Source organism: Eleutherodactylus coqui, chromosome 8 (genome assembly GCF_035609145.1).
Source record: "Eleutherodactylus coqui strain aEleCoq1 chromosome 8, aEleCoq1.hap1, whole genome shotgun sequence".
NCBI classification, from domain to species: domain Eukaryota; kingdom Metazoa; phylum Chordata; class Amphibia; order Anura; family Eleutherodactylidae; genus Eleutherodactylus; species Eleutherodactylus coqui.
Genome location: NC_089844.1, coordinates 137,612,684 through 137,635,999, shown reverse-complemented (window position 1 = coordinate 137,635,999; position 23,316 = coordinate 137,612,684). Strand labels below are relative to the sequence as shown.

At 45.9% G+C, this 23,316-nt stretch overlaps 2 protein-coding genes across 5 annotated transcripts in view; one reads left to right on the top strand and one right to left on the bottom strand.

Annotated features, from left to right (window-relative positions):
* The window catches only part of PALB2 (partner and localizer of BRCA2), a 34,676-nt gene extending 29,016 nt beyond the window's left edge, over positions 1 to 5,660 (bottom strand). Inside the window, exons 1-2 of one of the 4 annotated variants that reach the window (XM_066576529.1) lie at positions 5,616 to 5,660; positions 190 to 240 (exon numbers count right to left, since the gene is read on the bottom strand). In XM_066576529.1, coding sequence (XP_066432626.1) covers positions 190 to 240; positions 5,616 to 5,630 — 66 coding nt within the window. In that variant the 5' untranslated portion in view covers positions 5,631 to 5,660. Of the gene's footprint in view, positions 1 to 189; positions 244 to 5,601 lie in introns of all 4 variants that reach the window. The other 3 variants (XM_066576528.1, XM_066576530.1, XM_066576531.1) reach the window with 3 other exon arrangements.
* Positions 5,661 to 5,684: 24 nt separating this feature from the next.
* DCTN5 (dynactin subunit 5) lies at positions 5,685 to 20,347 on the top strand. Its single transcript, XM_066576532.1, has 6 exons — positions 5,685 to 5,774; positions 8,983 to 9,051; positions 12,929 to 13,047; positions 16,394 to 16,505; positions 16,856 to 16,958; positions 19,941 to 20,347. The coding sequence occupies exons 1-6, from the start codon at positions 5,727 to 5,729 to the stop codon at positions 20,036 to 20,038; spliced, it is 549 nt and encodes a 182-aa protein (XP_066432629.1). The 5' UTR covers positions 5,685 to 5,726; the 3' UTR covers positions 20,039 to 20,347.
* Positions 20,348 to 23,316: the final 2,969 nt, after the last annotated feature.

The window sequence follows — 23,316 nt, the reverse complement described above, 5'->3', positions numbered from 1 at the left end:
CATCTCTAAATGGGACCCATCGGCTTTCTGCCCAGCTCTCGGATAGAATAAAAAGCGCTGCACGCTGCGCTGCTTCTTCCAGTATTTTCAGCCGGATCTGCAATGGAACCTCCGACTGGAGGATCCGACGCGGATGTGAAACCTCCCTAAGAAGTAAATGCAAGCATTATATAAGGTAAGCTTGAGTACCTTTGCCTTTTCTTCTGAAGTGAGATGTGTCTCCGGCGCACTCTCCATGTCCTGCTGGAAGAGTAAAGCAAGAGGAGGCATCAGAGATGTCACCTACAATCAGACGGGGAGATATTACCCTGAGGCCCGCAGTCAGGCCCATCATGGCCCCACGTCAGCACTAAGTAGAGGTAACCTTCCAGGAATAGTCAATGTAAATTGCGCACAACAGTCGCCGTCAAGTATTTGGCTTTTTATAGGAGTGCAGGTATAGTCCATTGCGACTGTCATGTTGGATCTCCATTGGCCTGCGCACTGTGATGGCAGACATCACTAACGCCATAACCATCATGTGCCAACACTGAACGTGTCTATAGCTATAGGATAACGCAACATTAGACGGGTAGATATTCCCTGCTGGCTCCATCGTATTCCTCAATACAAAACCACAACGTGCAGCGGTACGTTACACGATGGTGTTCAACATACGTAGGCTTACTCTTAGCAATGAGTGTTGTCCAGCAGACCCGCAGTGCGGTCGTGTGCCCCCATTATCACACTCCAGACTTCCTTTAACGTTATACCTAAGATCCGCAAGTCTTCGCACCTTGGTGTGTCTATCAGTTGTCACATCAATGGTGTCCCCGCGCAGTTCATCACCAGTGATGTAGTAGCTAACAAAGTTTCTTGGATCTTGTGCGTAACATCAGCGGAAGACCAGTGACTCTGACAATGTGGCCACGTGACCGCACTGCGGATCTGCGCAGACTCGCGTTTCAGATTGCGCTATAATGTACTGCTATGCCATTACATCCTACTGCAGGAGCGATCACAGCATCCCATGTACTTGTCACCTCTGAGGACCCCCCCCCCCCCCAAAAAAGAAAGTGAACATTAAGTTTAAAAAAGTTTTACTAATTAGTAAAGAAAAGAAAATAATAAAAGTCTTTAAAAAAAGACCTTTCTGCCGTGTTTCCAATAAAAGAATCAAAATCCTAAAACATATTTGGTATTGCTGCATCCGATCTATCAAAGTGACATATTATTACCGCGCACCGTGACATTCTGACATGGTCAGGAAAAAAAAAAAGAATGTCACAATTGCGCTTTTTTGGTCACCCAGTCTCCAAGAAAAAATGTAATAAAAAGCGATCATACATTGTATGTACTCCAAAATGGAACTACAGGATGTCCCACACAGAATGAGACGTTGCCTAACTAGGTTGACAAAAAAATTTTAAAAAGTTATGGCGGTTAGAAGATGGCGGCAGAAAATAATTAAAAAAAATTAAACATCTTTGAAAAAAGAAAAGTAGTACAGCAAAAAACAAGAAAACACCACAGAAATTTGGGATTGTAGTAATTGCACTGACCCATAGAATAAAGTTACCAGGTCATATTTGGTGCAGTGTGTATGTCGTAGAAACAAGACGCACTCAAAGGTGGCGGAATTTCGCCTTCAGAGAGCTACGACGAGGGATAAATAAAAGTGTTATAATTTTTTATTTTTTTTTTACAGAGGGAAGTGGGGTGTGAGGGGGACCGAAAATGGAAAAAAAGAAAAAGAAAAAAAGGACTGTATACTTAAAGGGGTTGTCCCACGCCGAAAGGTTTTTTTTTTTTTTTCCATAGCCCCCCCGTTCGGCGCAAGACAAACCCGATGCAGGGGTAACAAAAAAAACCGTCCAGTACTTACCCGAGTCCCCGCGCTCCCGCGACTTCTTACTTACCTTAGTAAGATGGCTGCCGGGATCTTCACCCACGATGCACCGCGGGTCTTCTCCCATGGTGCACCGTGGGCTCTGTGCGCTCCATTGCCGATTCCAGCCTCCTGATTGGCTGGAATCGGCACACGTGACGGGGCGGAGCTACAAGGAGCAGCTCTCCGGCACCAGCAGCCCCATTCGGAAGGGAGAAGACCGGACTGCGCAAGCGCGTCTAATCGGGAGATTAGACGCTGAAATTAGACGGCACCATGGAGACGAGGACGCCAGCAACGGAACAGGTAAGTGGAATAACTTCTGTATGGCTCATAATTAATGCACGATGTACATTACAAAGTGCATTAATATGGCCATACAGAAGTGTATAACCCCACTTGCTTTCGCGGGACAACCCCTTTAAGGGGTTATTGGCCAAACCTCTTTAACCCCTTAGCACCACAGGATGTATATGTACATATAGGTTTACACAGCCGCTGTTAGTGATCTTTGAAGCTGACACCTGACCGCAACAGCCATAATCAGTGTTTAAATGCCATGATCGGTATCCAGGGGTCCCAAATAGCCCCCTGCAATGAGATTAAGGCCAGCGTCACACAAGCGTAAGCGTATTTGCGCCCCGTTAAGGCGCATCAGGGGTTGCGGTTTTTATGCGCGTTATTACTGTACTTTTTGCATGCACAGAAAAACCACAGCTATGATCCCATGCATTGAAATGTCTCATTACTTTCAGATGTTCTATTTCCCTGTGCAAGAAAATGGTACATGCTGTGCATTTATTTGTGCAACAGAAGTGCACACGCAAAATAAGCGCATGTGAAAGAACTTATTGAAATTAATGGGTTCTATTCACTGCGTATTGTGAACGCAAATATTCCAGTATGACACCAGCCTAAGAGGCGCTGTTCTGATGTTATGGCACCTTATGAAGTTCCCCAGGGCCATCATGTATTTCTGTCTACTAAGACAGGCCTGTCTTCATAGAATCCCTGCAGAAGTACCATATACCGCAATACTGAAGTATTGCGGTATATGGTATAAGCGATCAAATAATCACAAGTTTAAGGCCACGGTCACTCATGGCGTCGGCAAAGCATAGCAGTTTCACGTTTTGCTGCCGTTTTTAAACATAGGTTACTGCGTTCACAGTGCTTTTTAACGCACCCATCACTGTGATGGGTGATGAGGTTCGTTAAAAAGCACGAAAACTTGTCAAAATAGAGCAGACAGCTCTCCAAAACACCCCGCTTGACCACAGGTCTGCAAGGCCCTATTGAAACCAATGAGAGCGTTGTACTGCGATTACCGCGGCGTTCAAAACACCACCCTCACACACGCCTCTTTACCGCGATTAGCGCAATCTGCTGTGCGCCGCACTAACTGCGATACAATGCCACTATTGATTCCAATGGGGCCACGTGACATGCGCTCAAACGCAGTGTTTCTAACACCACAATTTTCGAGTGCAATTTGTCCTATTTTCACGTTTTAGCACTTTTTATGCACAATAATGGGGGGCGTTAAGAAGCAGTCAGACATTGTGACGTGCGCTCAAAATCGCGGCAAACATGGCGTGATTTCAAGGAGTGTTTTCTGAACACGTGTGAGAGCGGCCTTATGGAGACTACAAGAAGGTAAAAGTGAATAACAATTTGGTGCTTGTGGGTTATCGGCCACCACCTATTTAATACATACCCCCATGCCGTGTTTATACCACCTGAATAATAATATACATATTTATGTTTTGGAGAAATAAGGAGTTTATGAATAGTGGTTTTCATACAAATGTATCGGTGAAACATTTTTTAAAATTAGTTAAAGAGGTTGTCTCGCGAAAGCAAGTGGGGTTATACACTTCTGTATGGCCATATTAATGCACTTTGTAATATACATCGTGCATTAAATATGAGCCATACAGAAGTTATTCACTTACCTTCCCTGCGCTGGCGTCCCCGTCTCCATGGCTCCGTCTAACTTCAGCGTCTAATCGCCCGATTAGACGCGCTTGCGCAGAAGGGTCTTCTGCCTTCGGGTCTGTCCGGCAGCAGCGGCGTTCTGGCTCCGCCCCTTCTATGCATCATTGCGTAGCTCCGCCCCGTCACGTGTGCCGATTCCAGCCTCCTGATTGGCTGGAATCGGCACACGGGGCGGAGCTACGCGATGCCGCGTAGAAGGGGCGGAGCCAGAACGCAGCTCGTGCCAGACCAAGCCGAAGGCAGAAGACCCTTCTGTGCAAGCGCGTCTAATCGAGCGATTAGACGCTGAAGTTAGACGGAGCCATGGAGACAGGGACGCCAGCGCAGGGAAGGTAAGTGAATAACTTCTGTATGGCTCATATTTAATGCACGATGTATATTACAAAGTGCATTAATATGGCCATACAGAAGTGCTTAACCCCACTTGCTTTCGCGAGACAACCCCTTTAAGAGTGGCAACAGATAACCCACAAGTACCACACGGGTAGGCCTCATGTCCACGGGCGGATAACTGCTGTGGAATCCGGGGCTGGAGTTCCCTTCCGGATCCCGCATCAATAACCCTCCATAGCATGCCATGGCAAAGGGATTTTTCATGTCCACGAGCGGAAATTAATTGTGATTTCTACACGTGGATGGAAAAAAATAAAAATCGCAGCACGCTTTATTTTCCTGCGGTTCCCGCACGGATGGCTTCCATTGGAGTCAATCAAAGCCTTCCAACCTGTGGCACAGTCACAATTGTCATTCCAGGCGGGCCGCGGATTCTGCAGGAAGAGCAGGAGTTTAAAAAACAATCTGTACTCTGCATGTCCAACAGCGAGCTGCGCGGACCATCCGCAGTACAGAGAAGCCAGAAGAAGACAGGTCCGCCTGCACATACAGATACGCAGGGTCACCCGCCGCAGTAAGAGCCAGATTTCCTGTGGGATTCTGCAGGTGGAATCCGGACCTGCTGTCTGCATCAGTGTTACTAAGTGTTTTTAAAAACAAAACATTGCCCCATAGTTAATATAAAAAATTAAAAAAAAAAGTGTTTTCACTGCTTCTGTCAAAGTTCAAACTACTAAAGTACCACATTATTATTAATATTATTATTAACGCAGTAAACATCAGAAGAAAAAAAAACAGATTGATGCCAGAATTGCGCTTATTTGGTTAGCCCATCTCCAAGAAAAAAAATTGTAAATAAATACTTATATGACCTCCAAAAATGGTACCAATCGTACAAGAGGTTGTCCTCCCTGAAACGGGCCCTCGCTCAACCCCATAAACGGAAAGAATAAAAAAAATAGAAAAAACATTAGAATGTTAGCGCTGAATTTTTTTAAAGATTTTATTTTTTAAAACTAGTGTAACAAAAAAAATCTACATTTTGCATCTCAGTAATCGTACCGAGCCACAGACTAAGGAGCTGCAGCGCCCCCCGTAAAGACAAACGCCGCCCCTGGAATGCCAGAATTGCATTTTTTCCCCCCATTTCACACCACTTAGAAATGTTGGTAAGTTTTTCAGTCCATCATACACTACATTAATAAATGTAACTCATTGTAAACCAGCTGCCGGGACAGGGGAAAAGTTAGGATTGTTTTTTAAAGTTGGGAGGAGAAACCAAAAGTAGAGAAGAAAAAAAAAATTTGGACGTCTGGTGATTGCGGGGGAAAAAAAAAACATTTCCCCAGAAAACTCGTTAAAGCCTTGTTTTATACTATTCTAACACTGCAGTCTATATCCACCTCCATGCACGTACACGGGCGGCCGCCATCACCCTCTGCGTCCTCCTCCGCACGGGGCAGGTCACATGACCGCGTCATGTGATCCGGGGGCAGGGCGGAAGTGACGTCACGCCGGCGAAGGAGCCATGGAGCTGAGCGAGCTGCTGTATAATAAGTCGGAGTATATAGAGACTGTGAGTGACTACAGGACGGCGTGCTGCACGTATCACCCGCCGTATCAGATATACGGACGCTGCCATATCTGTATATATTGCATGCTTCCATAGACCCCAGTGGGGAGGTCTGGGTGGAGTCATCCTTTAAAGGGCTATTGCTCTATGATTGGGGAGGCTGAGAGGTGGACGGGCCCCCTTCACACGAGCATATGCGTATTGCGTGCACATTTGCGCACCCCATTGACTTCTATGGGGACCTTTAGTGTGCACGGTCGAAATGTGCAGGAAACATCCGTGTCTGTGTAGGGGCCCATTGAAATCAATGCGTTCTATTGTGTGCATGAACACTCCCGTGTGCGGGGCCTCAGTGTGACACGTCTCCACCTCTACGTTCCCGCCGCGGCTGCGCAGGGATGCCAGGACCGTCTGTGATGGTTTCCTAGATAACATAGCGCAGCGGGCTGCAGTCTGTCGGCCGGGATCTTGGTGGAGACGGGTGACGGAGGCTGAATGTAACCTGCAATGCTGATGTGGGCACAAGGGGGCGTAACACTACATTATAGGGGTTACCCCAAATTCTACAGATAACCCATGTTAGGGAGGGTCCGGTGTCCCGGTATTCTGTCACTGCAGGTTAATCCAGGGATTAGTCTGTCTGCCATTATAGAGTCGGGAAGAGATTTCCCCCCCCAAATGGGCTAATTGGCTTCTGCCTCTTGGGGGTTTTGCCTTCCTCTGGATCAACAAGAGGGGTGGAAACAGGCTGAACTAGATGGACATTGTCTCCCTTCAGCCTAACATACTATGTTACTATGCTTGTCCCAGCCGCAGTGATGGCAGGCGGAGGGGAGCGCTGGTGAAGTGTGTGCAGGCTCCATTACATCCAGTTCAGTGGGGCTGATGGCCGGGCGCTGCTACCCCGCTGTCTCCGGCAGTCCCAGTGAAAGGGAATGGAGCGTCACCCTGCGTGCGTAACCAGCACGCCATTCAGTCTCCATGCTGCGACTGCCCACAGTGAGGGGGAGGGGGGATACCGGACCCCGTTCTTGGAATCAGCAGTTAGACCCCCGCGTTAATAAAGTTATCCTTTAGCCCGTCTCTCTTCTTGATTTTCAATTTTAATCTCAATTTTCTACTTTTTTTCATTTTTGGTGCTAAAAATACCAAGTTTTTTTTTTTTTTTTTTTAAACATAACAGGAATCTCCCACACAGCAGATCCAAAATATAGTATATACCGAACTGAACAAGCTTGACTGGGACCTCCCGGCCCCCCCTCCCCCATGTACTATGCACACCCCCCCCGCAGTCCTCCCAGCTCCCCATGTACTATGCACACACCCCGCAGTCCTCCCAGCCCCCATGTACTATGCACACACCCCGCAGTCCTCCCAGCCCCCCATGTACTATGCACACATCCCGCAGTCCTCCCAGCCCCCATGTACTATGCACACACCCCGCAGTCCTCCCAGCCCCCCATGTACTATGCACACACCCCGCAGTCCTCCCAGCCCCCCATGTACTATGCACACACCCCGCAGTCCTCCCAGCCCCCCATGTACTATGCACACACCCCGCAGTCCTTCCAGCCCCCCATGTACTATGCACACACCCCGCAGTCCTCCCAGCCCCCCATGTACTATGCACACACCCCGCAGTCCTCCCAGCCCCCCATGTACTATGCACACACCCCGCAGTCCTCCCAGCCCCCCATGTACTATGCACACACCCCGCAGTCCTCCCAGCCCCTCATGTACTATGCACACACCCAACAGTCCTCCCAGCCCCTCATGTACTATGCACACACCTCACAGTCCTCCCAGCCCCTCATGTACTATGCACACACCTCACAGTCCTCCCAGAACCCCATGTACTATGCACACACCCCGCAGTCCTCCCAGTCCCCCATGTAATATGCACACACCGCGCAGTCCTCCCAGCCCCCCTATATACTATGCACACCCCCCAGTCATCCCAGCCCCCCATATTCTATGCACACATAGCCGCAGCCCCCCTCAATGTACTACGCACACACCCTGCAGTCCTCCCAGCCCCCCTATATACTTTGCAACCCCCCCAGTCATCTAAGCCCCCCATATACTATGCACACACCCCGCAGGCATCCCAGCCCCCCATGTAATATGCACACACCCTGCAATCCTCCCAGCCCCCCATATTCTATGCACACATACCCGCAGTCTGCCCCCAATGTACTATGCACACACCCTGCAATCATTACAGCCCCCCATGTACTATGCACACACCCTGCAGTCCTGCCAGACCCCTATATATTATGCAACACCCCTTCATTCTAGCCCCCTATGTACTATGCACACATCCCGCAGTCGTCCCAGCTCCCCATATTCTATGCACGTACCCCATGGTCCTCCCAGCCCCCTATGTACTATGCACACACCCTGCAATCCTCCCAACCCCCCATATTCTATGCACATACCCCATGGTCCTCCCAGCCCCCCATGTAATACAGTCGTGTGCTCAAGTCCTTACAAGCAGCAGTCGCTGCCACACATTTCCCGCAGTTGTCCGCACAGTCTGTGGATGGGCTGTAGACTGTCGTGATTCATCCCAGTGAGTTAGAGAACTGCTTATCTTACAGTTCCCTAAAGGCCCATTTACACGGAGCAAAGATCGCTCAAACGACAGTTCTAGTGACAGCTTTAAGCGATCATTTTGCATAAATGATTAAGTAGCTACTCAGGTACTTAATAGCTTATTAGCGTGCAAATGAAGCCTTAACTGAATGCAGTTAATAGTCCGAGGGCTCTTATCTCCATTCAGCTCCTTTGTTCTCCCTCGGGAAACAATGCTATCAGCACTTCCTACGGAGAACTCAGCGTTTGGTCCTGATAAGACCGCAGGACGATTTTTAGACTGGCTTGAATTTAAGGATCAGCTAGCAGTGCACGAAAAGGCCGCACGTTTAGATGCAACGATTATCGCTCAATAGATGGCTTTTGAGTGATCATCACTCCGTGTAAATGGGCCTTTACATTGTAAGCAGCATGTGGCGGAGCTCTCCAACCTTTGTGCCTTCTAGCTTTAAAAAACACCAACTCCCAGCATAGTTGTACGGACATGGTTGTACTTTCCTATCTACAGACAAACTGCCTTCAGTGCAATTCCCTCATATTATAGATATGTGAAACTTGGCACTAGTTCACATTTATAAAGCGAGTCCAATAAAATTCCTGTGTGTTCTGTCCTCAGGCCTCCGGAAATAAAGTGAGCCGGCAGTCTGTATTGTGCGGAAGCCAGAATATCGTCCTCAATGGCAAGGTGAGTAGTATATATCCTACGTACCGTCCCCTCCAGGACAAACCGAGAACTGGACTGACACCGTGCTCTAATGCCAGTCTGCTGGGGCTTTTCTGTGAACTCTTCATGGACACAGCTAGCACGGCTGTCGACACACACTGCTCGGACCTCCAGGCCTCAGTTAAAGGGGTTGTCCCGCGAAAGCAAGTGGGTCTATACACTTCTGTATGGCCATATTAATGCACTTTGTAATATACATTGTGCATTAATTATGAGCCATACAGAAGTTATTCACTTACCTGTTCCGTTGCTGGCGTCCCCGTCTCCATGGTGGCGTCTAATTTTCAGCGTCTAATCTCCCGATTAGACGCGCTTGCGTTGGAATCGGCAATGGAACGCACAGAAGACCTGCGGTCCACCGAGGGTGAAGATCCCGGCGGCCATCTTCACAAGGTAAGTAAGAAGTCACCGGAGCTCGGGGATTCGGGTAAGTACTACCCGTTTTTTTTTTTTATCCCTGCATCGGGTTTGTCTCGCGCCGAACGGGGGGGCTATTGAAAAAAAAAAAACCCGTTTCGGCGCGGGACAACCCCTTTAATCCTGGAGGCTACTGGTTCGCTGAACCTGTGTTACCGACCATCAGGATGATCTCAGTCCTGTCCTGGATTGTTAACGGCATCTTCCCGTACCAGAAAAGACGTGTGATTAGTGTTTTCCATACCGCATAATTTAGCATAAGAACTTTATTAATACTCAACATGACTTTATCCATAACTCAAAAATGGTTGCAGGTATTGGAAACATGACTGCGCTGTCAGTTTCTGCTCAAACTTTATCCCATGACCCCCCTTCCATTGAAGTTTCTTGTGCTGAATCCAAGATGGATGAACGTTTTTCCCACCCATTTAAAGTTCTTCAAAGTTTACTACTTGTATCTTATTTCTTTCAAAAGATGTTCCAGGTGGCCCTGACTTTTGAATCACGCTGTACGAGGAAATTTCGTTAAGCTGGTATCCAGTAATCTAGAAATTCTGATGATCTTTCGTTTCTAATTTTATATTCTTTTTTATGAGTAGTAATCCAGAACTTCTAGTAATCCAGCACCTATGGACTCCCCCGACTTGTAATAGGTTCCATCCTGATATGCTGCCACACGCAGCGTTATTTTCTTCCACTAATTGTGACAGTTCCTGTGACGAAGGCTCTTTTACGGAACCACTGAGACAGATGTGAACACATCCTAAGGGCTTCTTTACACGTGCGTATATCGGCCGACGTTTTTACGGCTGGCCGATATACGCTTCCATATAAGCAGTTGCCTCCCCCTTACTGGCTCTGTCTCTCTCCTCCACTTTAGCGTTTGCAATGGGAGGGGGAGGGATGGGGGCGGAACTAACTGTCCCGCCCACTCCCATTGCTGGCTGTGGACAAGGAGGGGGCTGGAGGTTAGCCCCGTCCCTGTCCTACCTACTCCCATTGCAAACCACTCGGAAGGGAGGAGAGAGGCAGGAACTGCTCAGACGGAAGCGTATATCGTCCGGCCGTGAAAACGCTGTCTCCACTTGCAGCAGAAGGTAGTCATGCGATCTTCAGATTCGCTACATGTTCTATTTGTTGCAGATTTTCACCCAAAAATTCCTTCATTGTAATGCAATGAGTGATGTCTGTGGTGAAGATCTGGAAGCAGATTTACCCCGCGATGTGTGATCATACCCTTTGGTGTGTCTGCAAACACATTTAGAGAAGAACGTAAAAATAAGATGCAAAGAATAAATGAAAAGTACTGAAAACTAATGTGAGAAAAAGCAAGAGCGACACAACACTAAGGCCTCCTGCACACGACAGAGTCGGATCCTGCATGCGGGATCCCGCAACAGGATCTGGCCGGTGATCCCACTTACATTGTCCGGGTTCTACAGGAGCGCTGGCCAGTGCAGCGGTGCATTACAGAGAAAGCCGCGCCATCAATAGGCGATGACGCAGATCCCACGACTCTTCTGCAATGCTCACTGCAGAAGGACCGCAGGATGGAAAACTGCACAGAATGGAACATGCTGCATCTTTTCCTGCCACGAGTGGAAATTTTTCGCTTGTGTACAGGAAGCAGTGGTTCTCAATAGAAATCCATTAACGGTATTTGCTGCGGAATCCGGGGACAGCCGCCAGCCCTGGATTCCGCAAATCAAATCCAACCTTCTGCAAGAGCCCTAAAACCTTTTTACTTTCAGAATGTGGTGAGGTAGAAACGCTGCATCCTGAAGAATAAGGCCTCATGTCCGCGGCACGTGTGGATGTTTTATGCAGATTTCCGCAGCGAATGCACTGCGAGTCATCGTTAAATTGATTTTTTTTTATTGCTTGCGAGAGATTGTGTGTTTTTTTTCCACGTAGATGTACGCAGATGCACTGTGGATTCGTTTTTGGAACTTTTAAAGTTTTGTTTTTGACGCTTTAAAATAGGGATCAAGGTTGATTACAACTTCTAACTAGATACACTATTGGTACATTTACACGAGACAACTGTCTTCTAAACAACTGCACGGACGGGTGATGTTACCGCTAGTTGTTCGCGCTCGTGCAGAGTGTTTAGACTGGCAGATCAACTCTGACTTCTCGCTCAGCACTTCCCACTCTATGTGAAGTACCGAGCGGGGAGCGTTTACCCATTTTTATGGTGGTTGAAAATAAGCGACAAACAAAAAGTAAACAAATAGTGCACAATGCATTTAGATGTAACGATTATGGCACATTTCCGTTTTTGCTGACTGTTTCCAATGATAACCAGTAGAATTATACATTCAGTTCTGGCTGAAACTCGGGATCAAAACAACAGTGATGTGGCTTGGGGGCATCTAAGGGGCTGAGCATGGTATGAGGAGTCGGTCATACTTTTTAATCTGTTGCATCATGCGTCGCCGTCTCAGGCCCTTCAATAACCATAATGCAGAATATGCCTTCCTCATTAAAGTATATCTGCAAGCATCCCTGCAGCAACATACCAGCCACGCTGACATTTGGACAGACCATACATATCTATCCCACTGCTCAGCCCGCCTCAGGAGCCTCGAATTCTGCTTTTAAACTTCCATGTGCCATATATAAATTACGGTAGACTGCTCCAATGGGTGGTTCATTGCTGGATAGTGTTGCTGGGCATTCTGCAGCGAGTGATCGTCAATCTCTCCCCCCAGCTCTTGACTGGTGTCATACTTCATCCACCAATCAAGATCCAGGGAAGGAGTTGATGAGCACTTACTGAAGAGAACCCAAGACCACTTTCCAACAACGAACTGCCCATTACACCAGTCTACCATTACTTACACATGGCCTGTGGAAGTTTGAAAACTGGATTTCAAGGCTCCTGATGCAGGCTGAGCAGCGGGGAGGTATGTGCAACCTGTCCTCCATATCAGTGTTCACAGCCATGCTACCGAAGTGCGAAGAGATATAATCCAGCTGGATGGATCCTTTTTCTTCGCAGATCACATGCACATAAGGCTGTTTGTTAAGGGCCCTTTACATGGGACGATAAGTTAAGATAGATCATCAATAGTTGATCAGCCGGGGTCCATCGCTCAGGACTCTGACCGATCAGCTGAGTGGGCGCATGCTATCAGCACCGCAAATACACAGAGGTCGGAGCAGAAGTAGTTGAAATCAACTCGAGCTGTGCCTGCAGTTACAAGCGCCGGCCACTACACAAAGCTCGGCGCGGAGACTTCCACTACTTCCGCTCCGACCTCTGTGTATTTGCGCCGCTGACAGCATGCGCCCGCACAGCTGATTGGCTGGGGTCCTGGGCTGATCTCCTTTTAAGTAGATGGGATTTGAGTACTGATCACAGTGTTTAGACTAGAATAACTATTCCAACTTTTTATTCTTTATTTCCCCACTGCAGACGATAGTGATGAATGACTGTATTATCAGAGGAGACCTGGCGAATGTTCGAGTGGGACGACACTGCGTCATCAAAAGCCGAAGCGTGATCAGACCACCGTTCAAGAAGTTCAGCAAAGGGTGAGACAGATATAATGCAAATCCTATGTCCCGCTGCCGCGTAACGTTCAGAAGTCCGGCAATTAGTTCTTCATTCTTGTAGCGTGAGGCTCAGACCACAAGGCAGGATTGCCTGTCAGGAGACCTCGGTGCTTTCCTATGGAGGAAAAAGTCCTAACACATGACACAGACCGCTATGGAACTTTCCATTATACAATGGGTACACTTTAAAGGAAATAATCTGTAAATGCTGTGTGCCTGCCAGTGTATGGGCATAAAATGTATACATGAAATACAAAGGATTCACTACAAGGCTACCTGCACATGGGGGGTATTCGCTGTAGATCACCCGCAGTGTCTTGCAGATTTCACCCTAAGCATTGCAAAGGGTAAACTCTGCAATGAAAAGAATTGACATTCTGCTGATCTAGAAATCTATACCGCAGGTCAATTTACATGCAGAAAGTATTTCTTAAAATCTCATCTACTTTGCTAGTATTCTATAACACAGGTATTTCTGACACGGACACGCATGCAGTTTTAGCTCAGTTCAAAGGGAAAAATCCACTTCAAGAAGCTTCATTTTTTCCACACTCTAATTTCAAATCCATGTCGTCTATACTGCACTGCAGATTCCGTATCACCGAAGGAACCAATAGGATTGGTGCAGATTCCCATTTAAATGAATGGGCCACTTTTGGCCAAGAACTTCATCTCGGATTCCACACAAATTCTGCATCAAATCCACTGCAGTGTGAACATGACTTTAACCCCTTAAGGACACGGCCTATTTTGGCGTTAAGGCCCAAACGATTTTTGGTATTTTTTTCATCTCCATTTTTCAAAAGCCATAACTTTTTTATTTTTCCGTCGACGCGGCCGTATGAGGGCTTGTTTTTTGCGTGGCGAACTGTAGTTTTTATCGGTACCATTTTTGGTTACATAGACTATATTGTCCAATGTTAAGGTAGCAGGATAGAAAAAATGTCCCCTGTGCTCAGAAACCCACGGGAATCCGAATTATTATATATTTTAATCTGCAACGCGTTTCGGCAGTCTCTGCTGCCTTTCTCAAGCATAAAATTCACAAAATAAAACTTCTTCTGTCTCTATAAATAGAAGAAATGTGCACTTATATTGTCAGGGACGCCGGTATCAGTGCCATCTTGGAGTCACGTGATCGGGAAGAGACCTGGTCATGTGACTTGCCACGTCATTAAGGTCCTGTGTCACTACACAGTATTTGCAAAGGAATGGAAATTCAAATAGACTATATTGTAAAACTTTTATTATTTTTTTTTTATGATCGCAGGGAGAGAAAACGCATCAATTCTGCCATAGAGTTTTGGTTTTTTTTTTTTTTAAAGCGTTAATTATGCAGCATAAGAGAAAAGAGCGCTCCCTAAGGAGAAAAGAGCGTTTCTGAATTATGCAGCATAAATGACACACTACATTTTTTTCTTTTGGTCGGTACGGTTACAACGATACCAACATTCTTATATTTTTTTTAGGTTTTTCCACTTTTCCATAATAAAAACCCTTTTTTTGGAAATAATTTTTTTTTCTAAACTCACTGCATTCAAAGTCCTATAACTTTTTTATTTTTCCATGGACGGAGCTCTATGAGGGCTTATTTTTTGCGAGCCGAGCTGTAGTTTTTATTGGTACCATTTTGGGTACACGCGTTTTTTTAAATCACTTTTATTGCGTTTTTTTTTGGGAGGCAAAATGCAAAAAAAAATTTTAAGCGTATTCAATGTATTGTACGCGTCGTTACGGACACGTCAAAGCACAACGTGGGATTTTTAATTTTTTTATGCTAATATGAGAAAAAGCATAAAAAAAGGGATTTTTAACATTTTTTTTTTTTTACATTTTTATTTTTTGTACTTTATTTTGCTCTTGCTTTTACACAATTTGTGTCCGTCTAAGGGACTTTTACTGCAGGACTGAAGATCGCTACGATAAGGCATGGCAGGACTTCTCTCGTGCCATGTCTTATCGCTTACTGTAGGGATCACAGGCTATGGCAATACAGGACGACGGTATCTGGCGTCCTGTTGCCATAGCAACCAGCCGGGTTCTCACGATGTTATCGCAACAGCCGGCTGGAGTCACAGAGGGAGCGCACTCCCTCTGTGAACCCTTTCCCTGCCGTGATCTACTTAGATCGCGGCACTGAAGGGGTTAACAGCGGGGGGGTGGGGGGGGGTTCCGATGCCCCCCACTGTCGCAGCGGTAGGCCGGCTACTAGTGACAGCCGGCTCCTGCTGCGGGATAGCGCAAGATCTGCTGTAATCTCGCGCTATCCCCATGACGTAAGGGTACGTCATTTTGCGGGAAGTACCCCACTCCCATGACGTACCCTTACATCATGGGGCGGGAAAGGGTTAAAGGGGGTTTTCCAAGACCCCACAAAATTTAGTTAAAGCCAGTGAATGAGTTAAAATAATAAGGATAACATGCCTGTTCATACTGCTCAAGTGCTACTGCACCCCATTGGTCTTTGTTTCTGGTGTTGTAGCAGTGACCTCACCGACTACTCACATGACCACTGCAGCCAATCACTGGCTTCAGTGGTCATATGAGTCAGTCATGTCATCACTAGTACATTAAACTAGTTGCAGTGATGACGTGCCAGACACCCCACTTCACAACTGTAGCCATTCGCTGGTCTCAGTAGTCATATGCGTAGTTGGTGATGCCATCACTTCAGAATGAATAGGTGAGTTATGCTTGTTTTATTTTTCTAACACAATCCCTGGCTTTAACTAACTTTATGGGGGTCTCAGAAGACCCCTTTTAAGGAGCAACTTTTTTCATTCTGAATATGACTCCCATCATGCATCCCTAAGTATCTGCACTCTGCCCGCGCTATTCACTGCCATACTGTCCCCTATGAACTGGCACAAGTTATGGGCTGTCTGACTGGACTTGTATAAGTGTTTGTATAATCTCGTGACTTGCTGGTAGTTAACAGACCATTACTGCCCACTACCCATTAAGTGTACTATCCCTGTATTCCCGTTACACGCTGTTATACTCAGCGTTCTCAAATTGTCCCTAATTGCGGCTCCAGCTTTTATCTTTTCAGTTTGTACTGTTCATTGATAGTGAAAGAACTCGCCACTTCGCTAAACTCCAATTATCACAATCACATTGGGAGATAATTGGGTCTTCGTTATAAAAGCTCCCACATAATTAGACCAGGGGCCAGAAATATACACGTGCTTCGGCTAAGGGTAACACATAACTTTCGCACACGTGGTGGCACAGAGGACACTTTGGTTCATAGTCCATTTGGAGCATTATGAGAAATGTGGTTCAGGATGGCAGGGTGGCGACTCAATGTCTTTTGCTCCCACAGGGTGGCATTTTTCCCATTACACATCGGAGACCATGTCTTTATAGAAGAGGACTGCGTGGTGAATGCGGCACAGATAGGCTCCTACGTGCACATAGGGAAGAACTGCGTCATTGTAAGTATCACAAATGGAAGCTGGTTTACTAAAACTCCTTGAAGACCAGACATTTTTCATTTTTTTTATCCCTGAATTTCAGGATCCGTAACCTTTTTTATTTTTTCGTTTTTCTTTTTTTTTTTTGGTGCAGACCAGTGATGTTATAGTAGGTAACATGATTGCAGTCTCACTTTTATGGCTGGCGCATCGGTCCCCAACCAGCGACTGAAGAGCCACAGATATAGGGATCTATTGGGGAAAGCTGCCACAGAACTTTACAGGAAATACTGCATTTAACGTCTGCGTTTGATATCTGAAAAAGTTCCGTTTGGGGTTTCTCAATCTTTATAAGATTCTTGTGTACACAGGGCCGGCGATGTGTCTTGAAGGACTGCTGCAAAATACTGGACAATACTGTTTTACCCCCTGAAACGGTGGTCCCACCATTTACGGTGTTTGCCGGCTGCCCTGGTAAGTTGGTTGAGAAGTTCGTAGAGGTGGAGACGTAGAATGAGAATGAAGGCTCTTTTACATGGCTCAGTAATTGGCCAAATGAACGTTCATAAGAATGTTCTTTCCCAATTATTGCTCCATGTAAACGAGGCAGCGATCAGCCGACAAACAAGCAAACGCTCATTTGTCGTTTTATCAGATCTTTTATGTGAGCCATAACAATTGTTTTTGTCAGCAGCACATCTCACATTTTTAATGGAGATATTAAATGAAATATATTTTAAACGTCGGTATTAATATGATTTCCTCCATTACATGATGCACCTAATACTTGAAGAGGCACTCAGTTCCTCCATGCGCCCATACAGAAATCTACGCCAGGTCCAACTTGGTGTACATTTCTGGTATAATTTATGCTAGTTTCTGGCTTAAATCATACATAAATCTGATGGTCTGGGACTGCCACGCCCCCTCCTGAGCCAAGTCACGAACTCAAAAAACTGTGATTCAGAACCTGTCCAAAGGATGAGTATGTCATCGATATATCTTATCCAAGACAAGATATACGTGGACCAGGCACAGTTCTCGGTGGAGAAGACACATTTCTCCTCCCACCAGCCCAGGAGCAAGTTGGCATACGTGGGGGCACATGGCGTCCCCATCGCGGTGCCCCTGAGCTGGTGGAAGAACTTCCTGTTAAACAGGAAATAGTTATGTGTCAACACGAATTCTAATAGTTGTAGAATAAATTCGTTTTGAGCCTGATACATCATCCCTCTCTGAGATAGGAAGTGAGTAACAGCTCGTAATCCCACTTGATGGGGGATTGAGCTGTAAAGTGCCTCGACATCGAGACTTGCCACCCATGTATCCGAACTGACTGTGATTCCTTCAATTTGACGAAGGACGTCCATCGTATTCTGTGCGAATGATGGAAGTGCTGAGACAAATGGTCTCAGCATACGGTCCAGATAAACACTGGAATTCTGGGTGATATTGTCAATGCCGGATACGATCGGACGTCCTTTCAATGGGCTAGTGCCCTTGTGAATTTTAGGTAAAGCGTAGAAAACTGCTATTCTCGGAGTTACTGGGGTCATAAATTTGAATTCTGTATCACTGATGCACTTCAATTCTTTACCCCCAAGTAGAATTTTATTAAGGGCTGTTTGGAAGGCATTAGTTGGATCTTCTTTAAGTGTGGCATATGTAGATCCATCACTCAGGAGATCCATACACATTTGGATATACTTGCTCCTGTCTAATACGACTACATTACCCCCTTTGTCGGATTGTTTAATCACCAAACTTTCGTTACTTTCAAGATCCCTTAGGGCTGACTTTTCGAGTCTTGTCATATTTAGAGCTTTACTGTGTTCTGGCCTGATTTTTTTCAGGTCTCTTAACACCAATTTTTCAAATAAGTCCAGTTCTGGACAATTAATGGCTGGTGGGTTGGTTTTATTACGGAGTTTACAATCGGTACTCGCTAGGGGTATAGTCCTCTCATCTTCAAGACTCTGGAGGATTCTGACTGCTGGAATATCAGATTTGTCAATGCCAAGATCCTTGGCTAGTTTCTCATCCTGAATGGAGAAAAATTTCCTCCAGCGCAGTTTTCTAACGAAGAGGGAGATGTCCTTTGCCCAGACGAACGGTTGATAACGGGTCGTCGGGACAAAGGACAGCCCCCTCTTCAGCACTGTAGTTTCTTGACTAGTTAATACGTGTGAGGATAGATTGACAATTTTCATTTCTTCGTCAGCTGGCGAGTTACTAGAAATTGCCTGATTTATCTCAGGCTCCTCAGATAGTGTCAGTAGCTCGGTGGCTGATCTCTGCGCCCCCGTAAAAAATACTGTGAGATAGGGAAGTCTTGAGGTGGTTGTTGGTGTGGTCGTCCCCTGCCTCGACCTTTGTTACGTACTCGATTGGAACGTGAGTAATTTAATGTACGAGATCGAGCAACCTCAGTATCAGACTGTTCCGTTTCTGAGGAACTTGGCTCAGTCCCCGAGTATTTATTTGTACCAAAATAAGCCCGATTTTCTCTAAAGTCTGCCAGATCTCTCATGAACAAAGAATGCTTTCTATCCTTGATATGTTGGGTATACTTTGAGATGTTATCTTGTAAAGTTTTTTCTAGGGTAGAATACTCAGGGTCTGTCAGAAAGATTTTTGATTTTTCTATCAGATCCTCAAGTTGTTTCTGATTTTTAACGAGGGTAATTTTTTCCTCTTCAAGTAAGAGGTTGATGAGTCTGAGTGATGAATCCGGGCTCTGGTACTACCACAATTAAATGAGCCCGTTTAACTTCCACTCTTGCTCTGTTGGGGTCTTTTAGATTCCTGTCCTAGTGGAGTGTTCGTAAACACTCATCGAGTGTCATAATCCAGGTCGCTACGGGTACCACTATTTGTTTCGTGGTCTACCTCACCTGGTTCCTTGTTTTTGTATGTTTGTCAGTGTTGTGCCCTTTCTTCGTTTTTTAATCGTATCTTATTAAAAATTTGAGTTTTAATATAAGTCACGTCTGTGAATTGGGCTTTAAATCTACCTAGTCTGACTTCAACTGCCTACCCTCTGTGAATCCTGTATGGGCACCTTTAGTGCAGTGAAGCAGATGACCAAGAAGTCTGTAATACTGTGCTGTAAGCAGTCCGAACATTTGTATCTCTGATCTTTGGCCTCAGGGTTCTTTTCAGCAGGACGATTGTCGGTGGTGTAAGTGTTCGAGAGTCGTCCCAGCAATAATCACCTCTGTGTAATTCACTGAGCAATAATTCGCTCAGGGAATGGAGGTGGAGCCAGCCGGAGATCATTCCGGATGCCCGCCTCCATTAGTAAACAGGTTGTCATTCGCAGACGAACAGCTTCCTGTTTACACAGGCCGATCGTTATTTAATCTAAATGATAATCGTTCTATGTAGAAGGACCCTTGTTAGCGGTGTCTTACGCACTATAACCTTTCCTACTCCTTTCGTTTCTCTCCCCTCTAGGACTGTTCTCAGGAGAGCTCCCGGAGTGCACACAGGAACTGATGATTGATGTCACCAAGAGTTACTACCAAAAGTTCCTACCTCTGACGCAGATTTAGACAGGAGCTTCTGTCCCTGCAAGCTGGTCGCATTCTTCTTATTTTGTATATGTATATATTAACACATCCTGCATTCCACTGGCCAGGAGGTCCCCTTTCACACTCAGTATTTATTGAAGTCTCTCCTATAGCCTCTTCATGGCAGCAGTCCCGCTTGGCATGGATCATGATGGTTTCCAATCACAAAATCCAGCATTGCCACTAGCTTTCCGATGAAGTACAGCTTAGAACCCTGGTTGACAGGACTTCACTGTCCTTCCATTGCAAGAGGTTAGCACTTGTCGGAAAAATAAATATTTGCCTTCTGTATTGCTGTTCTGTATTATTTCCTTTTTTTTTTTCCAGCCCGACCCAAGTTTTTTAGTCCTAACTTCTTAGCGCGCAAGGACGTTGCAGGAGTGTGGCACTAATATGGCACAGGCTTGGCACCCGAGATCGCTCCATACAGGGCCTGTGTCGGCTATCTTATAACAGCTGACACCCATCTGCAACAGACACAATTGGGTTTCATGGGGATTGCGGATTTTAGCCCTTTAAAAGCTAGTGTCAGTTCTGACAATGCCCCAATCAGCATTTGGTGCTCCCAAACAGCCCCCTCAATGAGATCTCAAGGTGCCATCTGGGTGTCATGGCATCCCAGGGGCTACTGAAGGTCTTGCATTTCTGTCTATTAAGGCTGTGGCAAGTCTTAATAGAATGTTGGGAGAAATACCATACTCTGCAATATTGAGGTATACGCAATTAAATGATCACAAGGTCAATGGGGACTAAAAAAAGATAAAATAAGTGAAATAAGTTTATTATTGTAAAAAATAAAGGCAAAAAAAAAATCAAAACACAACAACAGCATATATTTGGTATCGCTGCTTCCATAAAGGTACAATCTATCAAAATAACACATTATTTATCCTGCACAGGGAATGTCGTCAGAAAAAAATAAACAAAACACAATGACGGCATTGTACTTTCTTCGGTCGTCCCGTCTCCAGCAGAACATTTAATTAAAAGCAATCAATGAGTCGTATGCATTCCAAGACTGTTGCAATAAAAACCGCAGGCCTTTCGCAAAAAAGAACCACGACTCCATCGTGGTAATCTTACTGATCCACAGAATAAAGTTATTGTGTCATTTTTACCGAAGTATGTACAGCGTAAAAAGACGACCCACTTGGCAAAATTAGGTTTGTTTTTTTTCCATTTTACTCCTCTTAGAATTTTCTAAAAGCTTGTCACTGCAGTATATGGTACATTTTAATAGTGCCATTGAAAAATACAACTCGTCACGCAAAAAGAGAGTTAGGATTTTTTTGAAATTGTTGAAAAGAAGCCAAAGATGGGGGACAAAAAGAGCCGCATCCTTAAGGGTTTACACGGGTTATCAAGCCTTTTACAATGGCTGTTCTATCTTTTGCATAGGCCATTAATATTACATTATTGGAGGACCTGTCCCAGGCACCTCTGCAAGACCCAGAACAGCTGCTAGTAAAAGTATGGTGTTCTGAGTACAGTGTCCCAGACTGGTGGAAACATTGAACAGGATTTAGTGCTCGCCCGAGCGCCGTGGGACCCTTACCAATCTAATATTGATGGCCTATCCTAAGGAAAAGGCCAACAGTTTTGAAAGGCTAGATACTAGAGATGAGCGTGCATACTCGCTAAGGGCAATTGCTCAATCAAGCATTGCCCTTAGCGAGTACCTGCCCGCTTGGGAGCAAAGATTCGGCGGGCGGGGGAGAGCGGGGAGGAATGGATAGGAGATCTCGCTCTCCCTCTCTCCTCCCCGCTCCCCCATGCTCATGGCCGCAACTCACCTGTCACCCGGGCCGGCAGCCGAACCTTTTCTCCCGAGCGGGGAGATACTCGCTAAGGACAATGCTCGATCGAGCAATTGTCCTTAGTGAGTATGCTCGCTCATCTGTACTAGATACCCATTCATGAGATATGACTCTATAGGTCCTAACTGTGATAACCTATATAGACATGGCTGATAAGTGATAGCCTTCTCCTGCTCTCCCCCTTCTGTCTTCTGGGCAGATAACATGTTGCTGATCACCATGATTGTCCAATGATGGCGATCAAAGCAGAATTTGTTCACAAAAGACACTTTTCCTGGCAGCTCTTATCTATAATCTTCTTGCACTCCAGCAGTGAACTCTCAGCACCAGAAGGAGAGTTATGGCTATTTTACATGGGACGACCTGTCAGGCACAGATGCCTGACAGGTCGTCCCAGCAATAATCCTTCCAGTGCTTTTACATAGGAACGAGAATCGCCCAGTGAATGGAGGCGGAGGCATATTAAACAGGCAATCGTTTATAAGTGAACCACTGCCTGTTTACCTGGGCCTATCCATCATTCAGTTTTCTGCATGCAGAAACTGAATGACAAATAAGAAGCGAACTAATTCTCGTTCGTCATTCAGTCGGGGAATGCATTCCGTACGAAGACTTTGCCGCAGATCCATCTAAAAATCCTGAAAGAAATAGCGCAAGCCGGACGGACCCCATTATATTCAGGAGGTGATAGGGCAGATCTCTTTGAGCAGCGATTTAATTTCCCTGCTCCCATAATGGAATGGAAACCAATCGATAGTGTGAACCTAGCCGGAGGGGATTCTCTCAGCACAGACCACCGTGGATCAGGCTCCCAATACCCCCTGCAAACAGCAGATATTGCTGGAGTACTCTGCGGTCAGAGTTGCCCATTGGTTACATGTTGAACTTCTCTACGTGCGCTCATTAACGCGGGTAGATGATCACTTACCTAACACCTCTGGCGCAAGTAATCTTACATAATTCTGTGTAGCTATAAGCATGACATGGCAGGCCTTGCCTTACATAATGCTTGTTGCTGGGATGATAGTAGTCAGGCCATTCATAGAAACGTGGTAACACTCCTCATAGCCTCCGTATGTCCAGCTGCCTGGCTCAGCATTCGTAGCATACAAATAACAGCGATTAGTGGCAAGCGATAATTTATGGCTTCCAGTAATGACTTCCCTGTGTGGGTGTATTTTGACTCGGTGACACAATGTCCTTTCTATACTTTGTAAATGTCAGCTTATGTTATACTTTTCCGGACATGGAAATGATTCAGACTGTATTATACAACTATTATTCTCTGCAGACCTGGAACCACACGTGATGTGTAGACAAGGCCGAAAAAGGCAAAGAGATAAGGATATGCTTAGATTTTCCTATCCACAATTCAGGGTTTTTCACCATGCTGGATAGGCAAAAATGGCAAGTTGAAAGCTTCCGGTATGACTCCTGTCTTTC